At 46.0% G+C, this 23,421-nt stretch overlaps 1 protein-coding gene across 2 annotated transcripts in view; it reads left to right on the top strand.

Annotated features, from left to right (window-relative positions):
* ARHGAP23 (Rho GTPase activating protein 23) overlaps positions 1–20,775 on the top strand; it is a 118,700-nt gene extending 97,925 nt beyond the window's left edge. For both annotated transcript variants that reach the window (XM_036756895.1, XM_036756894.1), the window contains exons 21-24: positions 4,953–4,994; positions 5,400–5,496; positions 7,556–7,587; positions 18,056–20,775. In XM_036756895.1, coding sequence (XP_036612790.1) covers positions 4,953–4,994; positions 5,400–5,496; positions 7,556–7,587; positions 18,056–19,144 — 1,260 coding nt within the window. In that variant the 3' untranslated portion in view covers positions 19,145–20,775. The remainder of the gene's footprint in view (positions 1–4,952; positions 4,995–5,399; positions 5,497–7,555; positions 7,588–18,055) is intronic.
* The last annotated feature ends 2,646 nt before the right edge of the window (positions 20,776–23,421 follow it).

Genomic DNA, 23,421 nt, shown 5'->3' with positions numbered 1-23,421 from the left:
GGATTGGAGAGGGGGAAGATGTTTCATGTGTAATTTCATTGGTGTGAGAAACTCTGAGATGTAGCTATTCCTGCATTTTTATCTTCTGTAATTAAGTGACTTGCCCAGGTCCCATAGCTAAGTTATTGTCTGAGGCAGGATTAGAACTTGGATCTGGAGATTTCAAATCCAGCACTCTATCTCCTATGCCATCTAGCTGAGGTGTTTAAAAAGTTATATGACTCCACGGTGACAGAGCTAGTAAGTCTCAGAGGCGATATTTGAATCCAGGTCTTTGCTGGATCAACCAGCAACCTTTTGTTGAGTATCTGCTACTTGCCAGACACTATGCTGGGCTCTGGAGATGATGAATACAAAAGTGAAATAGTCACTGCCCTCAAGATGCTTACATTCTATAGGGGAGGCAATGGGCACATCTGTAAGTATATACAATACACACGCAAAGCAAGTACAAGGTAACCTGGGAGGGGAAGATGGTACCAGCCAGGGAGATCCTTGTGCAGAAGAGATGTGTGCTTGTGGGATGTAGAAATCTATCTTGCCCTACAGGAAAATAGAAGGGAAGGGGATGAGAAGGGGTGGGGCTGGGGTTATAGAAGGGAGGGATGATTGGGGAAAGGAGTAATCAGTATGCACGCCATCTTGAGGTGGGCAGAAGGGAGAGATGGGGAGAAAATTTGGGACTCAAAATCTTGTGGAAGTGAATATTGAAAACTAAAAATAAATTAATTAATAAAAAGAAAAAGAAAAAAAAGAAGAGATAAATCCTTAAGATAAGTCTGTAAGGAAGCCATGGATTCCAAAGGATGGAGCTGGTGAAGGAAGCATTTCAGGATATAGAGTGTTGCATGTGAGTAGCAGGGTGTGTATGGATGAATTGAAAAGTACCTAAAAGGGAGTGATTTGGCTGGAAAGGCAATATACAATCAGGCTGTGAAGAGCTTTAAATGCCAAATGGAGGATCTTATATTTGATCTCTAAAGGCAGCTAGATGGTCCAGTGGATGGAGCACTGGGTTTGGAATCAGGAAGACTCAACTCCCTGAATTCAAATTTGGCCTCAGACATTTACTAGCTGTGTGACCCTGGGCAAGTCACTTCACCCTGTTTGCCTCAGTTTCCTGATCTGTAAAATGAGCTGGAGAAGGAAATGGCAAACCACTCCACTATCTTTGCCAAGAAAGCCCCAAATGGGGTCAGGAAGAGGCAGACATGACCAAAGTGACTGAACAACAAATATTTGATCCTAGAGATGATGGGGAGCTCCTGGAGTTTAGTGTGAGGAGTGACGTGCTCATATTTATGATTTAGAAAAATAATATTGGTGCTAGTGTGGAGGATGGTTGGAGTGAAGGGAGACTTGGGGCAGAGGGACTGATCTGGAGACTATGATGAGATTTGGAACTAGGGCAGTGGCTATGGGAACAGGGAGAAGGGAAGCAGGTATGAAAAATGAGTAAGTGAATGAAATAAAAGGCATGTATTAAGCACGTACTGTGTGAGAAGCATTGGGCCCAAACCGAGGAAACAAATAGAAAGGTAAGCCGTCTGTTCTCAAGGAGCTATCTATATTTTAATAGAAATAGAGAAGGCTTCAGCTACAAGTCAGATGGAAGAGTCCCGTGGTCCTTAGAGTGCTGGCAGAAAAGAGAGATGTTGTGTTGATAGAAGTGACAAGATTTGGCAACTGATCAGACCTATGGGGCGAGGGAGGAGTCGGAGTGACACCAAGTTTGTGAACCCGGGGAATGGGATGTTCTCGACAAAAATGGGAAAGTTTAGAAGAAGAACGGGTTTCAGAGGGAGGATGATGAGCTCTGTTTTGGAAATGTTGCATCTGAGATGCCCACAGAACATCCAGTTAGAAACGTTCATTAGGCGCTTGGCGATCTGGGATGGAGCTGAGAAGAAGCTGGGTCTGGATCTGTCAATCATTTGCAGAGAGATGATAATTGAACCCATGGGAACTGATGAGAATAGAGAAAAAAAGATAAGAGGGCCCTGAGCAGAGCCTTAGGGGACACCTACAGTGAGTGGGTGGACCGTGAATGAGGATCCAGCAAAGCAGAATGACAGGAGTGGTCAGACAGGTAGGAGAGAGGAAGAAGGCAAGGGGGAGGGGAAGAGAGGGGAAGAAGGGAGAGGGGGGAGGGAAGAGGGAGGGAGAGAGGAGGGAGAGAGAGCAATAGAGATGAGGGAGAAGGGAGAGAGGAAAAGAAGGGAAGGGGGGAAGGAGAGAGACAGAGAGGGAGGGAAGGAGAGAAGAAGGAAGGGAGTGAGAGGAAAAGGAGAGAGGAGAGGGAGGGAGAGAGGAAAAGGAGACAGAGAGGAGAGGGAGAGACAGAGATAGAGGAAAGAGAGAAAGGAAAAGAAAAGAAGGAGCAAAGGAGGGAGAGAGGAGTTAGGGAGGGAGGGAAGGAGGAGAGAGAGGGATGGAAGGAGAGAGGGAAGTAGGGAGGGAGAGAGGAAAAGGAGGGAGAGGGGGAGAAGGGGAGAAGGGGAGGAAGAGAGAGAAGAAAAGGAGAGAGAGAAAGAGACAGAGACAGACAGAGAAGGAGAGGGGGGAGGAAGGGGAGGGAGAGGGAGGGAGCAACAGCAGTGTCATGAAAACCCTGAGAAAAAGGTGGTCAACAGTGTCATATGCTACAGAGGAGTCAAGAAGGAATAATATTGAGACAAGGTCATTGATTTAGCAATTACAAGATCACAGGTAACGTTGGAGTGAGCAGTTTCAGTTGAATGATGATGTCAGAGAAAGTAGAGGGAACAAGTGTAGAAAACTTTTTCAAGCAATTTAGCTGAGAAAGGGAAGAGAGATGTAGAATGATGGCTAGTAGAATTGGGAGAATCTAATAAGTGGGGGTTTTTTGGAAGGTGGGAAGCCAAGGAATCAGTCGATAGGGAGAGACTGAAGATTAGAGAGAGAGGAGGGGTGATAGTGGGAGTGATATGCCGGAAAAGATGAGAGTGAATGGAATCCTCTCCAGGGATAAATACAGAGGAACAAGGCCACCTTGAGACTTGAATAAAGGGAACGATGTCAAGAGACTATAACATGAACGAGTTGAAGAGAGAATTCAAAGGAATGAACTTGATTTTCTCAATATAATAGGACACAGGTCCTCAGATGAGAAGTCGGGGGAGAAGGTTGCTGTGGGAGACTTGGAGACCAAAATAACCAAGTTTTGAAGTCATTTCTGTAGTAAGGGGTGCAAGGAATCAATTTGGGAGAAGCAAATGGATTGGGTCTCTGCAATAAGGGCTCAATTAAGATGAGAAGACATATATTTGCAGTGGGCCCAGTCAGCACAGTTGTATGACTTCTTCCTGTTCCATTCAGCTGTATGTGAGTAGTAGTGGAGAAGGTGGAAGGTGGAAATAATCCAGGTTATGGTTTGATAAATTGGAGTGGCAATAGAAGAAGGTGGCAAGGGATTCAGCAGCATAGAGGAGAACTAGTTCATCAAGAGGTCTTGATTAGAAGGGAGGAGAGTGTAGCTTGAGCCTGGGAACATACTGAGAGGTGAAGGATTGAAGCTCTGGTTGGGAGTGATTTAGGAAGGGTCAGGAATAGAGAGAGATGGAATGATAGGAGACTGATAGGATAAAGGAATTTCAGGGTTCTCGATCAGAAAATTGCCTCACTTCTGGGTGATAGCCAGGTCAAAAGTATGACCATGTCCATTGGAATGGAGTTGAAGTGCAAGAATAGATTATGGGAGTTGAGTAGATTGAGGAATTGGGAAATTAGGGTATTTGAGGGAACATTGACCTGTAGGTTTAAGTAACCTAGGAGAAGGACAGGAGTTGGGGTAGAGGAGACTGTGAACAAGGCACTGAACTGCTTAAGAAAGAAGAGAGAATGTTTGGGGGCTAGCCCACAGTAGCCACCAGGATCTGAATTGGGTGGTAAATGTGGATAGTGTTAACCTCAAAGATGCAGTGATTGCTGAGTGCTTGAGGTAGAGTCTTCTGACTCTTCTTCCGGGACCAGTGTTTTGGGGAGGGGATAGGGGGTGGACTGGACAGTAGGAGGGGTATGAAAGAAGGTGCAATCAGCACTGGACAGGATAGCCAGGGGAGAGTATTGTCTGGGGGGAGCCAGACATTTGGCTTGAAGAAGAACATGGAGGGGCATGATAGCTATCCAAGTATTTGAAGAAGAATAACTTCAGAAAAGGTGTTAGATTTCTTTTGCTTAGGAGTTAGGACTAGGGCAAGGACATGGAGTTAGGACTAGGGCCAGAGAGATAGGAGATTTGGGCTCCTTATTTTATTTATTCCTAATTTCTTAATAATTATTGTTGTCCAAAAGTGGAATGGGCTGAGTTGGTAGCTGGTTAGCTTTCTGTCACTGGAGCTGTTGAGGCAGAGGTTAGATGACTATTTGTCAGGCATGTTATAGTGCTTTACAGCATCATGTAAATGATGAGTGAAGCAGAATTGCAGCAGCTCAAAAGAAATGTGAGAAATCTCCACTCCAAGTGTTCATGTGGACTCTTTGTGCCCGACCTGTGGTAGAGCGTTCCAAGCTTGTATTGGTCTGATCCGACACAGTCAGACACATTGTACTTTGACCCCACCATAGTTGGCTCCCTCCAGACAATACTGTGTCCCTGGCTATCCTGTCCAGTGCTGATTGTACCTTCTTTCATACCCCTCCCATTGTCCCATTTTGGTCCTCTCCAAGAATGAAGGACAAAAACCAACCAAGGAACCAATTGTATCATATTTCAGGGAGGGTTTGGACTAGACCCTAAAGATATCCTTCAGCTCTGAAATTCTGAGATCTCCCTGTCCTTACTGGGCTTCTTATTGTGTCTCAGTTTACCCTTTGAGCCAAGCCAGTTTGTGAGCAGGAGGGTGGAATTTGGGATATATTCATTTATCTGTTCTCAGAATACCCCTCCTGCTCCAATGTAACCCCCATTCCCCACCTTGTTTTCTCTGCAGTCGGACTGGTTCTTCAGTGATGATGAAGAAAAGGGAGAGAGAGTAAGTGATTCTGAGGGCTTTTGGGGAAGGGGAGAGTCCCCCTGAGTGGGGTTAGAAGGATGATATCACAGAAGATACCAAAGCATATGGTAGGTAGAGAGGGCACTAAGTGTCCCCAGAGTTCAGTGTTGGGCACTTCAGGGTAGGGATGAAGGAGGAAGGGGATTGAAAAGGAGACTTGTCTTTGTCTTAAGGAGCTCTCAGTCTGATGAGAGAGACTCAGTCCCTGCCCTCAGGGAGCTTCCTTTTGGCTGGGGAAGATCTTGCCCTGAGGGAACTCCCAGTTAGATGAGAGAAAGTGTCCCTGCCCTTAGTCTTATAGTGGAACTAGCTGCCCTCCCTCACAGAGCTCCTAATGGGAAGGGGGAAGACTCTTGGCTCAGGCTGATGGCTCTCTGTTTGCAGACTCCAGTCGATGAAAAGGAATCCCAATCAGTGCCCAATATAGAGTACCTACTGCCCAACATTGGCAGGACGGTGCCGCCAGGAGAGGCAGGTTCAGGTGAGTGAGCCTTTCAATGTGGTCGGGGAATCTCCATTAGTCCCAACCCACCCCAGCTCCTTTCCTGGGCTCCCTGCTTCCCCTCCTGCCCCACTGGCAGCGCCCTATTCCCACTCTCACATGCAGCAGCTAAGACAGAGGGAGGAGTTGGGTGAAGAGACCATCCCCTCCCACCTGGGGAGGAACCAGCTTGGCCCAGTGCTCCCCACCTCCAGGGGTTGGGTTCTTTCCCTGGTTTCTTTTCTGAGCCTTTAATTTTCTTTAATTCTGGCTTGTGCGCGTCCCCTTGGCCCCTGGGCACTGTTTCTCTTTTTTAATATTTCTTCTGTTCTCTCCTTACACCCATCTCTGCTTTCTCTGTCTTTCTGACCTCTATCCTTTCCTCTCTTCTCTTCACCTTTTCTCTCCCCCCCTTTTCCTTTTCCTCCTTCTTCCTTTTTTCTCTCTTTCTCTTCCTGCTCCTTGGTTCTCCCTCTCCTTTTTCCTCCAGCGGACCTGTTGGAGATTTAAAGGGTACAGTGTGTGGTTTCTCAGCTATCTTGGATACTAACCCTAGTGGGTGATTATAAGAAGATAGGGGCAGGGAGGTGCCAGGTAGAGTAGATGGAAATGTTTGGGGTCATTGTGGTAGCAGTGGTAGGGGGTAGGGGCAGGTGTCACATACACACAGACACAGGGCTAAGTCAGAGCCTCCTGGTAGGAGTATATTCTGACCCTGGCCTTCTCTACAGTTCATAGTTTTCACCCAACAGCATACAGTCTCTCTCTCTCTCTCTCTCTCTCTCTCTCTCTCTCTCTCTCTCTCTCTCTCACACACACACACACACACACTGCATGCTCCCAACACACCCTAACTTGAAAGAATATAAAAAACAAGCCCAATCAATGACATGTTTCTCTGATTTGGGACCCTGACATCCCCAGCCCTCAGAGTTCATTGTACACTAGCCAGTATCTCCCAAAAAGACAGCCTTGGGTAGGGGTATAAAGAGATGCCAGAAAGGAAGGTTCACACAGAAGTTGATTTATATGCTTGGGAAGGGTAGATTTGAAGAGGGGTGTGAAGGGAAGGCCCCCGCTTCTTCTAATCACCCACTATTAACTCTCTACTTTCGCGGGCTGTGCTTGTCACTGTGTGGTCAGCTCATCATTGCTCTTCTCACTGTCCGGAAGTGGGTGGAGAGGGGTGATGTCAGGGAGAAGAGGCCTAACCTGCTTGCCAGGCAGTGTGGATTAACTGCCCCCCTACTTTGTCCAAACCCAGAGTCAGGTTATTGCCCCCACTCGAGTCTCATGGAAAGAGAAAGCTAGCCATGACAATCGTCTTCTCTATCCCCTGTACGCTGTGAGTCCCCAGCTCCATTTTACAGACCGATAGAATGAGGTTCCCAGATGCCATACTGAGTATAAAATCACATAGCCTTGATTATCATGCCCTTCCCTTCCACTTAAAAAGAAGCTAAGCCCTAGTTGATGCCAGAGAGAACATGGGCATCAGGGCTTCCAGTGAGGCCTTTCCTCTACCCTAGCTCCTATACCTCACTCAATTTGTTTCCTGTCTCCTATATGGCCCCATTCTCCCAGGCTGGGGGTAGGGGAGGTGAGGTTGGGGGAAGAAGAAACATCTTACCTCCCTTGCCTTCCTCTATTCCCCCTCTTCCCACTCTGGTCTCTGTGTATCTAGGACATCTGTGATCTGCTGTGTTTCACCATTGTGGTTTGTGTGGTTTTGGTCTGACTTGTTTGCCTTTCTGCTCCAGTGCTTCATATTAACACAGGGGTGGGAGGTGGGAAAGAAGAGACCCCACTAATACTCTTTATTCACCATAGGGTACATGAAATAACTGAGGTCATGTAATGCCTCAGGGCCCGAAGCTTGATGTCAGTTCCTATTTTGAAAGGAAGTGGCGCCTGACATCTCTTCCTTAAATGGGCAGTTCCCTGGTTTCTGAAGCCACTGAAGAGAGAGGTTATATTCCCAAAGTGTGCTCTCTTCCCTCCCTCACCTTCCCTGCCTCTCCCCTATCCAACTTCCATTTTTTTTGTTTCTTGCCTACAGATTCTATCAACTGTGGTCCCACCAAGTCCAAGGTAAGGAAGGGATGATAGCAGGGTGGGTCTTCTACTAAAGGATTTGGGGCTTTATGAATTTCTTATGGTTGGTCAAGGGAGTTTCCTGAGAGCCTCATTCAGTATGAGGGATGGAGGTTAGATTATGGAGAATTTATTTTTGGAGGGGAGAGGTATATGAGAAACAGGAATGAGTGAGTAAAGCAGAATTGGGAGTCTCTCATTGGTCATCTTTGGAACAATTCCCAGTTATCAATGTGAATACAGGTGAACCAGAGAATTAACAAGCCCTCGATGTCAGAGAATCCCAAAACATGCCGATTTGGCTCTATGATATGTTATGTGTTTTTTAGAAAATCTCAAAGTTATCCACCCCACATGCAAATGGATTTTTATTCCCAGAAGACACACGCCACCTAGTGGGCCTAAGGAAGTATCTCACTAGTTGAGTAATAAGCTATCAGACGACTAAAATACTTGTGAATACACTGAATTGCCCTATTTTAACTGAGTGCTTACTATATAGAGCATCGCTGAAGAAATGAATATGGACCATTCCCTGTTTTCAGGGAGTTTATAGTCTAATTGAAACAAGACATAACACAAAGGAAAATAACAGATTTAAACAGCTGAAAACAAGAGAATAGATGTCACTGTATCCTGAGGATTTTTTTTTGTTCTTTTCTCTTAAAAATCTGAAAGTGTTTAGTCCTTCCAGATTTTGTGTAGAAGAAAAATTAGACTTGTTTTTGTGGCCCAAAGAGGCAAAACTAGGACCAATGAATAGTGGCTAGAAGGATATATATTTGGGCTTTAACATAAAGGGAAAAGAATAAGTCGATTCTCTAAGGCTACAAAGTTGCAGATGAGATCCTGATTTGCCTTGATGGAGGGAGTTTCCATCCTGGGAATTTCTACCACACTGATGAAATCCTCGATCAAAACAGGAATGAGCCCAAAAAAGGAGGAAAAAAATTATTAGCAATTAAAGACAGATGAAAATGAGTTTGATTGTAATCAGGAGGTAAGAAAGGCTCTGTCATTGGCAATCTAGAACAGAAGCCAGAGGACCACGGGTGCGCCGAATTCTAGAGTGCAGTCATGCTTCAAGTACAAGTTAGACTCTCAGGTTCTTCCAGTCTGGAGATTCTTTGGCTCATTTTAGCTTCTTTGGAGGCTGAGGTCCAAAGGCTTGAGGGCGCTAAGGGCTCCCACCATATCTGGGTCTTCAGTTTTGACTCCTGACAGGATGTGAATGAGCCATGCTTCCTGCCCCAGGGACCTCAAGCCTTGCTGATCCTGGTTAGCTTCTGATCAAGGAGACCTGCGCATCCGGCGTCAGGGTTTATATTTTGTACTATTTAAAAACTTCTTAATATCCTCCACTTCCAGATACATCTTTTCTCATCTTCTTCCCCAGTGAGCCATGCCTTATGACAGGCATGATCAGTCAACAACTCGGTGCTCACTGTTGGTGAAGTGATTGACACATATGATCTCATTCGGTCCTCATAGCACCCCGGAAAAGTAGGCGCTTTTATTATCTTCATTTGACAGATGAGGAAACAGCAGCCGGGAGAGGCTGAGAAAGACTTGCCCAAGGTCACGTGATCAGTGGGTGTCCAAGGCAGGATTTGAACTCAGGGCTTCCTGACTGCAAGCCCCAGACTCTAACCACTATACCATCTAGCCACCCATGAAGAGAGAGACAAAGAAAAAGAAAGCAAAACAATTTGGCAAAACGAACCTTCCTATCCATGGAATCTGATGGCATATGCAAGGTTCTGCACTAGCAGCTGACCTCAGCTCTGCAAAAAAGAGCGGGAAACTAAACTGTTCAGGGATCACTGAGCTCCCCTTCCAGGCACTGAATCTACAGCGATCTGTCCTGGACCCCTTTGGCTCTCTGGGGGCAGAGGTCTGATACAGTCTGATACAAAGGCCTTACTGCCTTTCCCCATTCCTAGGCCACTGCCAATATACCCAGATGCTCCAGTCTTTTTGTTGTTGTTGAGTCATGTCTGACTCTCCGTGACCCCATTTGGTGCTTTTTTGGCAAAGCTACTGGAGGGGTTTGCTATTTCCTTCTTCAGCCCATTTTACAAATGAGGAAACTGAAGCAAACAGGGTTAAGTGACTTGCCCAGGGACACACAGGTATTAAGTGTCTGAGGTCAGATTTGAACTCGGGAAGACGAGACTTCCTGACTCCAGGCCCGGCACTCTGTGCACTATGGCACCACCTAGTGGTCCAAGTCTAGCGCTTTTTTCCCCCTCACTCCCATCGCCTATACCCTCCAGACCAAGAAAATAGGTTTTGTTTACAAGGGAAAAGGGAATATACAAATTCATAAATAACCACAGATTTCAGGCTGGAAGGGACCTTGCAGCCATCAAGTCCAAGCCCCTCTCTGGCCTCCTTCATTTTACAGAGAAGGAAACAGTCCAGGAGAAGTTAAGTATGCTGCCCAGTCATGCAACTGTCTGAGGCAGGATTTGAACACAGATCCTCTTGACTCCAGGTTCGGTGGCTATTCCACTGCTCTACGTAATACACCCACTTAGAGGACCAACGTGTGGAACATGAAAGGAAGCAGATTGTGCTAAGAAGGGGGCATAGTTAGAAGTGGCAATATAAAAGAAAGTGGTCCGGTCTTAGCCTAGGCCCTACTTCCAAACTACAGTTGCCAGGTCTAGCTTGTGGCATCATTCAATTCAGTAAACACTGATTAAAGGCATCGTGTGCCAGGCACTTGGGATACAATACAAAGAGACAGAATTGTGATCTTCCCTGAAGCCAGGAGCTTTGGGTTTTATGGTGGTCCCCAAAGAGAATGACATCATCTACCCCAGAACACCCTCACCTGATTAGGAATTTTATTATCTGGAACAAGTTCTTTTGACATTTTTCTCTTTGACAATACAGTGGAGCAGTTAGGGGGTGCAGTGGATAGAGTGCCGGGCCTGGAGACAGGAGGCCCTGAGTTAAAATCCAGCCTCAGACACTTAGTAGCTCTGTGACCCTGGGCAAGTCACATCACCCTGCTTGCCTCAGTTTCCTCATCTGTAAAATGAGCTGGAGAAGGAAGCGGCAAACCACTCCAGTATCTCTGCCAAAACTCCACACGGGGTCACAAAGAGTGGGACACAACTGAAACAATTAAACAATCCAACAAACATTTCTTCACCGTCTCCTGTGTGTAGGGTGTTGTGAGCTAGCTAGTGGTGGAATTGTAAAGCTTAGATGAGACAAAGTCCTTACCCCTGTCCCCTTAGGATCTTATAGGGTGACAGGGTGCCGGGGGAAGCTGATCACGGAATATTGTATAATAAGTGCATTAAAGAGATGTAGAACCAAATTCTCTGTGAGCCCCTAGGGAGAAAATGGTTGTCAACTTGAGAGATGAGGGAAAATATTTTAGAGGACCTGCGCATTTAAATTGAGTTGTAAAGGATGGATAGGAATTCTATAGATAAAAGAGGGAGCGAGGGATGGACTAAGAATTGGAAGCTGCTAACAAAGGCAGCTAGGTGGCGCCATAGCGCACAGAGTGCCAGGCCTGGAGTCAGGAAGACTCATCTTCCTGAGCTCGAATCTGACCTTAGACATTTACTAGCTGTGTGACCCTGAGCAAGTCACTTCACCCTGTTTGCCTCAGTTTCCTCATATGTAAAATGAGCTGGAGAAGGAAATGGCAAACCACTCCAGTATCTTTGCCAAGAAAACCCCAAATGGGGTCAGGAAGAGTCAGGCAAGGCTGAAATGACTGAACAACAAGAAGCTCTGATTCATAGGACCTTAGAGTGGAATGGGACTACAAACATCCTCTTGTCCAAACTCTAGAAATCCCTGCTATAATGACCCTGGGGAGGCACCCAGCCTTGGTGCTTGAATCCTTCTAGTACTAGAGAGTCCACTTCTTTGCAAGAAACCCTATTCCTTTTTTCAAAAGGTGCTGGTTGTTAAAATGTTCCTTTTTATCCAGAAGCCAAATCTGCTGCCAAGCCTAGTTTTGCCCTCTGGAGCTACAGGAAGCTCATTCATTCATTCACCAGCCATTGGCTAAGTGTGTTCTGTCCTCTAGGCACTGGGCTAGGGGGTGGGGGTGGGATATAACAACAAAAAAAAGAGAAAGAAAGAAAGAAGAGAAAAGAAATAGTCCTGCCCTTAAGGAGCTTCTGTTCTACTGGAGAGGAACAAGTTATTTCAGGGGAAGGGTATTAGAACTGAGGTGGAAGGGGCATCTGGAAAGACCTCATGGAGAGCCTTGAAGGAAGTTAGGGATTCTAAGAAGCAAAGGTTGAGGAGGCACTGCTTTCCAGGCATGGGGGACAGCTTGTGCCAAGGTAAAGGGAATAGGGGGTAGGTCGATTTGGCTGGAATACAGAGTGCAGAAAGGTATAGAGGGTAAGAATAATGGGCACCAAGCCTAGAAAGGCAGTCTGGAGCCAAATGATTTAGGGCAGGGCTGTGCAAAGTGCAGCCTACAGGCTGCATGCAGGCCCACAGTGTAATTTATGCAGCCTGCCTACAAGGATAGAAATTGACATAAATGCTTTAGTAAAGGAAGCTGAGCTACTGCAGAGCTCTCACTAAAATGGCAAATCAAAATATATTGTCTATTGTTTCAATAAAAACCTAAGGTTGGACAGGCCTGATTTAGGGCTTTAACTTCCAAGAAGTTTGTATCTTATTCTTGTGGCAATAGGGAACCTTAGGAGCTTCTTGAGCAGGGGGATGACAGGGTCAGATCACCTTGCTTTAGGAATAGTGTTTGAGCAGCTTTGTGAAAGATAAGCTTGGAGAAGGGAAGAGATTGGAGATAAGGAAACCAATCAGGAAGCTTCTACAGTCATCTGGTTGAGTGATGGTGGAGGCCTGAATTGGTGTGATGTTTACTTAAGAAAGGTATTTCATCTTCCCCACGACAGCCCTTCATATCTTTGAGAACAACTATGATATCTCCCTTTAGCTTTCTTGTCTCCAAGTTATTCCTCCTTCCTTCGAGTGTCCTCATGGTCTCTAGACCCAGTTTGCACATTGCCCTCCTAAAGTATGGAAGTGCTGAGGACTGAACCCAGCGCTGCAGAAGTGCTCTGGAAGGACAGTGAGGAGGGGCAGCCAAGTGGTGCAGTGAGTAGAGCACTAGCCCTGGAGTCAGGAGGACCTGAGTTCAAATCCAGCCTCAGACACCTGACACACTTACTAGCTGTGTGACCTTGGGTAAGTTACTGAACCCCAATTGCTCTGCCTTCCCCCTTTCCAAACAATAAAATAATGGTGATTTTTAAAAAAATGCAGATTCAATCTAGCTCAGCTCAGATTGTTCTGGCCTGCTGGCATTAGCGTCACAAATGCACAGGCTCCCTAAGAATTAGGGTGAATCTTTAATAAACTTTGTTTTCCTTTGGTAAAAAAAAAAAAAATGATAGTGGGGCTGTCACCACTCCTGTTGGTCCAGCCTCGGATAGAAATAGCTGGGAAAAAAAGACAAGTCACAGCTTGAGTTCATGTTGAACTTGTACTCAATGAACTCCACTCCCCTGCCAACCCCCGGGTGTAGTTTTGGGTTTTTGTTGTGGTTGTTTTGGGAGGTAGTCCAGGTTAAGTGACTTGCCCAGGGTCACACATCTAGTAAGTGTCTGAAGTCAGATTTGAACTCAGGTTCTCCTGACTCCAGGAAGGGCCTGTACTCTATCCACTTCACCACCTTGTTTTCTTTGTCTGTTTTTCACATGAGCCTCTGCCAATCAGAGTCTCTTCCATCTAATATTCCTTGCAAATTCATTGATTTCAAACTTAAATGTTTAAGGTTTTCTATTTATCCCAACATATCTATTTTATTATATTCCACTATACTATTTGAATTTCTTTATTTGTTAGGAGCATTTTGATTTTTTTTTGGAACAGATGTTCTTCAGAGATGCATTTGCAAAATAAACAATCCGATGACTTGAGCAGAGGGAATGGCTGAAGAAGGGTGTAGTTGTTGGCAGAAGAGGTTTCTGGGTAAAGGGAGGCTGCAGCTGCCCTATCAGACCAGCAGGTTTGGAGGAGGTACATCATAGGGACAGAGACTGTTCTTGGGATTTCTTTGACATAGGGAACTCCCTCAACCAAAGCAGATGAGCGCCTTCTTTGCAACTTAGAGAATTGCTTAGGGGAACTGAGATCAAGTGACTTACCCAAGGTCACAAAGCCAGTATGTGGCAGACACTGGACCTGAACCCACATCTTTCTGGTTCTGGGACTGGATCCCTATCCAGCATACCACACTGACTCTCATACAGAATAACACCCTCCTAAGAGAGGACAGTCTCAGATAAAAGCTATCTGTTTTCTTCCTTTTTCTCTGCTCCGTATTCACACTGGGGAATGTGAAAAAGATAATAAAAAGCCAGCACCTGTTTTGTCATTTACACTATTATCTCATTGGAACCTGGTGACATTCCTGCAAAGTAGGTACTACAGGTTTTTATCATCCCCGTTTTACAGATGAGGAAATGTTTTCAAGAAAATATCTCTCATCTATAGGTTATTCCAAAGCATTGAGTTCTGTATTTGACTTCTAAGACTTCTCATCCCACTGAGAGCCCTAAGATCCCTTTCCTTATCCCTCCAAATCCCCCACCACACACACACACACACACACACACACACACACATACATACATACACATATATACTCATATACACATATATACACACACGCACATACATAACATACACACTCATACACATACTTACACATATATACACACATGCACATGCACAACACACACATATACACACATACACATAAATGCTCATATACACACATATATATACACATACACATATACACACGTATACATATATGCACACATACACACACATACACTTTGATCGCCTTGTGATCTCACTTTGCATTGACTCCCCCCTTGTCATATCCTTTCCTAGAACTCAGAGTTGGAAGTAAGTTAGCAGTAAGCAGTAAGTAATTCTGCCTTAGAGGCTTGTGGCTATGTCACCTCAAGCAAGGCACAGCTTTTCTGGGCCTCATTCCAGTATAATGGTTCCTGACATTTTTTTTGGTTGTTGTTCTACAAATGGTCCAGGAGTGGGGAGCCCCTTTCAGCAACAACAAAAATGTGAGCCCCCAGGGTCATTTAATACACTACTCCAAATACTCTTTACAATTATTTACTGCTTCTGGCACCATTAAAAATTTTTAACACAAACTCCTAAGGGGTTCCCAGGTTGTTAAATAGGAATCACTGCTCTTGTTTAGTCCCCTCATTTTAGAGAAAAAGACAGTGAGATGGCCCTGAGGGATGACTTGGCCAGGTCGGACAAATAGCAGCAGCAAGACTGGGATTTTAGCCCAGATACTCTTAATTCTAGTGTCTTCTGAATAATCATGACATAGGGTACTGTAAGGCCTATAAGTAGAGGCAGCTAGGTGGCTCAGGGGATAGAGCACTGGGCCTGGAGTCAGGCAGACCTGAGTTCAAATCCAGCTTCAGACACTTACTGACACTTACTAGCTATATGACCCTGGGCAAGTCGTTTAACCTTCATTCACTGAAGAGGAAATAGCAAACTACTCCAAAAGCCAAGAAAACCCCTAACAGGGTTAGGAAGAGTGGAACACAACTGAATAAGGCACTTTCTTTATAAAAACCTTGAGGCAGAGACAGTATAAGTATTGTTAGTTCTACACATGAGGAAGAAAAGGCCCAGAAAGATACTACTAGTGAATGTCTTGACACTCTGAATCTAGTGCTTTTCCCTGGATATCATACTTCTTCTCCAAAGTTAAAATGAAGTCTCTTTGACTAGATGATTCCCTGGTTTGACCTTCAGTAGAGAAGACATGGGGCAGCTAGGTGCTGGGCCAGGAGTCAGGAAGAGGAGTCTTCCTGAGTTCAAATCTGGCCTCAGAAGCTTACTAGCTTTGTGACCTCGGACAAATCACTTAACCCTGTTTACCTCATCTGTAAAATGAGGTGGAGAAGGAAATGGCAAGCCACTCCAGTCTCTTTGGCAAGAAAATCCCAAATGGGGCCACGAAGAGTTGGATATGATTGTGCAACAATAACAACAAAAGAGAAGACATACGTGGGTATGGGTGTGGGTGGGTATCTTCAGAAACATGAAGGCCTTCCTTAGGGAGAAAAGAGAGGTATAGTCCAAATTGTGAATGTTACAAGGAGGCAGATTCAGGCTCATTATGAGGAATTTTTTTATTCACTAATAGAATGGTGTCTGTTGTTAAGTAGTGAGCTTTCTGTCACTGCAAAGTGTTCAAGAAGAGCCTAGGTGACCATCCCTCCAGGATACCATAAAAGATATTCCTCGAAGGGGGAGATGGCTAAATTAGATGACCTCTAAAGTTTATCCCACCTCTTAAAATTCTCAATCCTGTGACCTTTTGCGGCCCCCAGCAATATCCTTTATGGGAAGCCACAGAAATTCTCGGATAGGCCATCTGCTCTCTTCCTTCTCTCAGCCCCCTATCCAAACTGGGGGACATTAATAAAAACCAACGACTCTTTTATATTTTACACATATTGGAGCCTCACAACACTCTTACAAAGTAAGTATTACAGATTTTCTCACCCTTATTTTACAGATGAATAAAACGAGGCTCCAAGAATCACTTAATGTGACTTAACTATCTTTGTGGCTATGGACAATTGTTACAGTCGGGATTTGAACACTGCTCTTCCTGATTCCAGTTCTTGCACACGATACAAAAGCAGTATTTAAAGTCATGAAGGAAATAACCTTGGTATAGTCAGGAAGATCTGAGTTCTAATACTGCGTCAGACTTTTTCAAAAAGCTATATCACCCTGAGCAAGTCACAGCTTTTCTTGGACTCAGTTTACTCATTTGTAAAATAGGATTCATGGTACTGCAGAAAGAGCACTTGCATCAGAATCCCAGCTTTGCCACTTACTATGTATGGGATGGGACCATTGAAGGTGTTACTTAACTTCCCTGGGTCTCACTTTCCTCATCTGTAAAACGAGGGGGCTGGACTCAGTAACCTTTGAGGTCCCTTCCAGCTCTAAATCTCTGCTCGTATGATTCTTGGCCAGAAGAATAAAGCTAATCCAACTCCACAAACACCTCTTCTCCAGAAACAGAGAGATAATTAGTGTTAACAATAATAGCTAATATTTATATAGCCCTATGTGCCAGGCACTGTGCTAGGTGCTTTGCAAATATTACATCGTTTGATCCTCAGGACAACCCTGGGAGGTAGGTGATATTATTAACCCCATTTTACAGTTAAGGAAACTGAGGTAAACTGAAATTGTGACTTGCCCAGGGTCACACACTAGGACATGTCTGAGGCTACATTTGAACTCAGGTCTTCCTGACTCCAGGCCTAGTACTCCATCCACAGAGAAGAACATAGAGAAGAGGGAGGTGCAGAGAAGAGGGAAGAAAAGGTGTGGGGAAGACTGGCCGTTTAGCTTTTGGTCAAAGACCTCCTCTCTCCTGGGACCACTAATTTCACTTGTAGCCCTCTTGGGAAGTTCTTCCTCCCACAGAGCTGAAAGTTTCCTCTTTGCAACTGCCACCCCATTCATTTTCCATCAATAGACTCAGGGGAATAGCCTTTAACTATACATATATATATATATATATATATACACACATATATACATACATAAATATATATGAGTGTATATTTATATACACTCATATATACTTATGTATGTATATATGTGTGTATGTGTATGTATGTATGTATATCATATAGCATGTATGTAAAAATGCAACAATTTTTAAAAATCGCATGGGAATGAAAGGACTTTACCCAATATAATCACAAATGTCTTTCAAGGACTAAGAGCTGGTTTTATTCATAAAAGAGAAACACTGGAAACTTTCCCAGCAAAGGAAGGATGCCTACAGTCCCCACTATCGCAGCACAACGGGTTTGGAAGGTACCTCAGAGGTCACCTCATCTAGTCCAAACCCTGCCAAGCAGGATTGGCCTCTCACCATCCTCAACAAGGGTCATCCAGCCCGTGTGCGCTTCCAATGACAGGGACCTTACTACCTCCTGAGGTAGTTCATTCCATTTGTAGACAGTTCTAAGTGTTTATCGATTTTCCTCTTTATACGGGATGGTAGGGGGTGGTAAAGATTGGCTTCCTGAATGATTTCATCAGTGTGAGGGAATTCCAGGTGTGGAAGTTTGACGACTTCCCCATCAATTATAGCCTTAAGGGAGTTAATTAACATCCTATTTTTTTTCTTTATATTGAGTCCAAATCTCTAGCTTCCACCCATTGGTCCTACTTCTGCTCCTGGGGCCATGGAAAACCCCGATCAATCCCTCTCCCACACAAGATCTGTGGATTGCTTAAGCATTTCGAGATTAGTTGAGTGTTAGGAAGGCTAGCTAGAGCAACGAGACAGTTGCACCCTCGGAGGCGCAAATGGCAGGTTTCGGTACTCTCTTTATTGACGCTCCCTTCTCTCCCCAAGGGCTCGTGGGCCCCAAAGAAAGAGCCGTACACGCGGGAGATGCTGGCGATCTCCTTCATCTCTGCGGTCAACCGCAAACGCAAGAAGAGGTGCGAAGCTCGGGGGCTGGGGAGCAGTACGGACGACGACTCGGAGCAGGAGGCCCACAAGCCGGGGATGGGGCTGCCGTCGGCGGCGGTCCAGGACGGCCCCGGAGGGCAGCCAGCGGAAGCCGGTGACGCCGGAGCGCCGAGCCGCCACAGCCCCCCGAGGGTCCCCAAAGAGGGGGCTGGGGAGCGGCCCGCCGCCGACACCCGCTCCATAGTCTCCGGCTACTCCACTCTCTCCACTATGGACCGCAGCGTGTGCTCGGGGACCGAGGGTCGCGGCGGAGGCGGAGGGGGCGCCGGCGACGAGGCCGACGACGAGCGCAGCGAGCTGAGCCACGTGGAGACCGACACGGAGGGCGGCGGCGGGCCGCGCCCGGGGCCCGAGGGCCGGCTGCCCCGACGGCCCTCCTTCAGCTCCCACCACCTGATGCACTGCGACACCCTGGCCCGCCGGCGCCTCTCCCGTAGCCGGCCCGACGGAGACGACGGGGGCGCCGGGGGCCGGGCTCCCCACTCCCCCGCCGACCTCGCCGGCTCCGCCTCGTCCAGCAGCCAGGAGTCGCTGCGGCCGCCGCCCGCAGCGGGGGGGAAGGCGGCCCTTACCGCCCGCCCCTCGCTGACCGAGCAGCTACGGCTGCGGCTCCGGGGCTCGGCTGACGACATGTTCGGGGTGAAGCTCCGGAGGCCTCTATCCCCCGAAACCCGACGGCGCCGCAGCAGCTGGAGGCGGCACACAGTGGTGGTGCAGAGCCCCCTGACCGATCTCAACTTCAATGAGTGGAAGGAGCTGGGGGACGGCGGCTCCCTGACCCCTGGGGAGGGGGCCCCGCCCGGACCTCACAGTGACAATAAGGACTCGGGCCTCAGCAGCCTCGAGTCAACCAAGGCTCGGCCCTCCTCCACCTCTGCTTCCCTGCCGCCTCAGTCCGGGGAGCTGGCCAGCTCACGCAGCCAGGCGCCCCGTCGAACAGCTACGTCGCGGCTCCACCAGTGTCTGTGACCCTGACGCTCACTCCTTCGCCACGGAGCCACTTTTCTGTTCTTGTGATTCCCCAACTTTCGATTTTGGGGGTGGGGGCGGGGCTGCTTCTGTCCCTCCCAGAGTCATCTTTGTTTTCCTGCTTGGCCAGAAAGGGGAAAAGGCAAGTGAAGTCTCTTGCGTTTATGTTTCTGTGCTGGAATTGGTGAGAGCGAAGAAAATGGGAAGTTGGGGGACAAAGTGAGGGAGTGTGAAGAGGACAGGGATGGAAAGAGAGAGCAAGTCAGGGAGAGAAGAGAAGCAGATAAGCCCTGGAGAGAGAAGGGAGGGGAATATATGAAGACGGATAAGTGGGGTAAAATAAAGACAGTTCCAGGCATTCTGTGATCACCTGTATGTTTGCTTCTGTGTACCCCTCTGTAGCCCTACACCCATGCGCCCAAACATCCCCCTTTACCTATGCAGGGGAAGGGCACCCCCTAGTTTTATTCTAAAGGAAAGATGAATGATGCCAATTGCTTACTTCTTCCCCTATCCTGACCCCAGCACTAGTCTTGGATACCTGATTCTCGAGAGTTAGGGAGAGGAGTAAACAATTTCGCATCTCCTGGAGCTATTATGTGTAGGAGCTGGGAGGAGCTAGCTATCACCTTAGGTTGGATGTATGCCGTGTGTGTCTATATTTGTGTGCACTATAGTCCCAGCCAACAAATTTCTGTAGCAGTTTTCAACCTGTCCCTGCTAGAAGTCAACCTTCACCTGCTTCTTCCTGACCAGTGCAGACTGGGCCATCATTCTCACTTTGTCCCCTGCTGCTTGTCCAAGTGAGGTCAGAGGGAGAGACAGGGGGCCACGCCCCTGAGGCAAAGACAAACACCAGGACTTCCCCTAACCCTAGTTTGCCAAATGTCTCAGAGCTCTGATCATCACCTCAGGAAGGGCTTTGACCATGGGGAGCTGCAGTAGCCACATCCCCATACAGTTTGTTTTTTGGGGGGGGGGGGAACTTTAGGTGCCTCCTTCTACTTCCCTCTACTTCTGTTTTGTTCTTCCAACCTAGTCTGCTCTACTTTTCAGGACTTGAGCATCTGGGCCACCATTTCCTATGGGGGACAGGGATCACTGCCACCAATACTCACCTACATATACACATCCCACTGGCTAAGAAGTCAACTTGTTCCCTTCAAGGTGGGTGGGTAGGGCTACCACCTCTCTCCCTTACATTGTAAATAGACTGAAAATAACCAGATGACTCCACCTCACTCCAAAATCCAGTCATTCCTGGGAAGCTTTGATGGGATTTCACTCTCCCTGGCTGGCAGTTTTCCTGTTTTATGCAAAGATTTGCTGTAAAGTGGATTTCTCTCCCCACCCCACCCCTTTTTTTGTAAATAGTGTCTTTAAATGTGTAACATATTATAAAGAATTTATAAGGATTTTTAAAGATGTTTCACTCATTTAAAAAGTGCTGTAACAGTGTTGGATAAATTTCACTTTCCCCCCCAACTCTTACCCTCCCATCTCCGCATGTCTCTTCTTTCCATGTGTCATTGAGACACCCTTCTTTAGGCAACAACTAAAAGTTTCTGCTTCTGAAAAATCCTGTCTTAAAAGTGCAGTCTATATATTGGAAATAAATGGCCTTCTTCAAAGAGTCTGGTGCCTCACTTGTTTTGGTGGGATCAAAGATTCTGATCTTGGAGAGCATCTTATCCAGTGGTTCTTAACCTTTTCTGTAGCATGGACCCCTTTGGCAATCTGGTCAAGCCTAGAGACCACCTTCTCAGAATAACTTTTTTAAATGCATGAAATAAAATGTATAGTATTACAAAGGAAATACAATGAAGAAAATTTAAAAAAAAGTTAAGGACATTAGGTTAAGAGTTCTTGAATTGTAATACATCCTCTGATTTTACAAAGAGAATGATGCTAGAGAGGTCAAGTGAATTGGCCAAATTCACACAGAGGCAGTTCTGCAATTCAAACCCAGAAATTCTGAATCCAGATCCAATATGTTTCTACTGTACCTTGAAGAAGGATGACACAGTCAGATTCCAGGGAGAGGGGGCGGTCACAAGACCAATGGGGTTTAGATTTGAAATGACTCATAGCCCAACATCCCACCCCCCACCCATTTTATAGAGAAATAGAATTATTTCTTTACATGCAAAGCATTGTAAATGTAACTATCATTACATCAATAATAATAGCCTCCATGGCAGTTCTAGGGTGTGGCTCTTTAAGTCTTGGATGCACTTTGGGGCTAGTTGACTGTTGAATATACTTTTTCTGTTCTTGTTTGGATTGAGTGTAAGGCATGGTCTCTTGCTACAGAAACGATTGAATGGGTGGATGCCTCTATTGTGTCCTAGTAGCGTGGAGGTGACCCTGGGTTCTTGAAAGCTATGCTTGTAGAGTTCAAACCCTAGGAGGTCCTACACAGTTGGAAAAGTTTCAGTTACTGACTGGGCTATTGCCTGTGTAACCCGTATCTGTTATATAAGACTAGCTGTGTACAATTTGCACCCACTGGTCTTGAGTACAGGGAAGTTCATCCATATATGATGAGGTGTTTTTATATTTTAATTTTTTGGGCACAACAATGCACGTAGACTGTTTATTGAGCCCCTGAGGGGGTCGAGATCTGTTTCCCTGGAAATCACAAGTCTTTACGCATGTTTTAAACAAAATATTGTGATAATTTTATTTTATCATAATGGGTTTCCTTTGTGATCCTATGTATTTTATTTTATGCATTTAAAAACATTATTCTAAGAATTCCATAAACTCCACCAGGATGTCAGAGGGGTCCAGAACACAAAGACTTCCAAACCCCCTGGCAGTTAGGAAGCCACCCTGATTGGCTGAATGATTCTGAGATTGTAGAATGGAGAGTATATTCTAGAGTATATTCAAGAGAGCCACTCTCAAAATGGTGTTTCGTGGTAGGAGCAGAGGGCATTTTGGTTTGATGGATGTCATTCTCAGTACAAGGAAAGCCAACTACAAAAGGAGGGAGTTGCAGCTCCAGGCATAGGGAATAATTCTGTGGGATGGAGGAAAACTTTAGCTGGAAGACAGCTAAACAAGTCTGGGATTGCTCATTCAGGGCTTGGTAACTTTCGTTATGTGTACCTTTGAATATCTGTAATTTTATTCTTGAGACATCTTGACCCACCTACCCTTTTCCCTTCTGAGGAAACCCCAGAAAATAGATGCCTGTGATCTGGAATATGTGGCACAGAGGAAGGAAAGAAGGAAGTAGGGCCTGGAAGTATGGCAACCACAATGGCAAAAGAAAGTTGAAGGCTGACTAGCTTCTTGAGACCAGAAACTGTCTTGTTTTTCTATTTGTATCCCTGGTGCTTACTACAATGCTTTGCCCATAGAAAAACCTTAATAAGTGGGTTTTTTTTCCCCTCATTCATCCATTCACTCATTCTCTAAGACTTGGGCTTGCTAAGTTCCTGGTGAAATCATTCTTTAAGTTCATTCACTCCACAAGTTCTGGGCCTGCTGCTTCTCTTATGAGATTCAGGGTACTTGCTTATTTGTCAGCAATAGGGATGGAGATCAGTTGTAAAGAGGGATTTCCCCATGAAGAAGACTAAGGGTTCTTTTTAAATGATATTGAAAGATAAGGAAACCTATGCTACAGGAGCCTGGAGGCAGATTGAGAGTCAGGATGCTCCGTCTAGGCAGTGATGAGTGTGGAATGAAGGGTAGATACACAACTTGATAAGGCTATTCGAGAACAGGAAAAATCCTAGCCACACTCACAGCCCTCTAATAAGTATTGTCTGTATGATATGCCAGACAAATTTATCTGTAGTCAAAGTTTGGATTAAACTCCACAAAACTTGTCTATTTCTATGCCTTTCCATTTTGTTGCTTTCTTCTAATTTCTTAGGAATTCCTATGGAAAAACTCCAACTCTTAAGGAAAGGGAGTTTTCCTCACTTTGGTCAGTACAGAGGAGTTGTGTAGAATGCTCCCTAGGGATCAGTAAGGTGAGGCTGGGGTGGGGGTGGCAGTCCCAGCCCAACTCTGGATTCCAGGGAGAACCAGTGGGCTGAGATCAAGACAGGTGGAATGTCCAGGGAGGGCAGAGTTAGGGCCCGCTGTGACGGGACAGCACACTGCTCCCCTAGTGGCAGGGCTGGGAGAGAACCGTTGGAATAAGCCTCAAGTGAGCCTATCTCATTGGGTAAAGTGGAGACAAAATGAAGGGCTATATAATGTCTACTATGAACTCTAGCTTTCATTACACTAGGAACTGAGTAGTACCTCGAGCTACC

This window comes from Trichosurus vulpecula, chromosome 4 (assembly GCF_011100635.1).
Source record: "Trichosurus vulpecula isolate mTriVul1 chromosome 4, mTriVul1.pri, whole genome shotgun sequence".
Lineage (NCBI taxonomy): Eukaryota > Metazoa > Chordata > Mammalia > Diprotodontia > Phalangeridae > Trichosurus > Trichosurus vulpecula.
The sequence above is the reverse complement of the archived record's forward strand: the minus strand, read 5'-3'. Positions and strand labels throughout refer to the sequence as shown.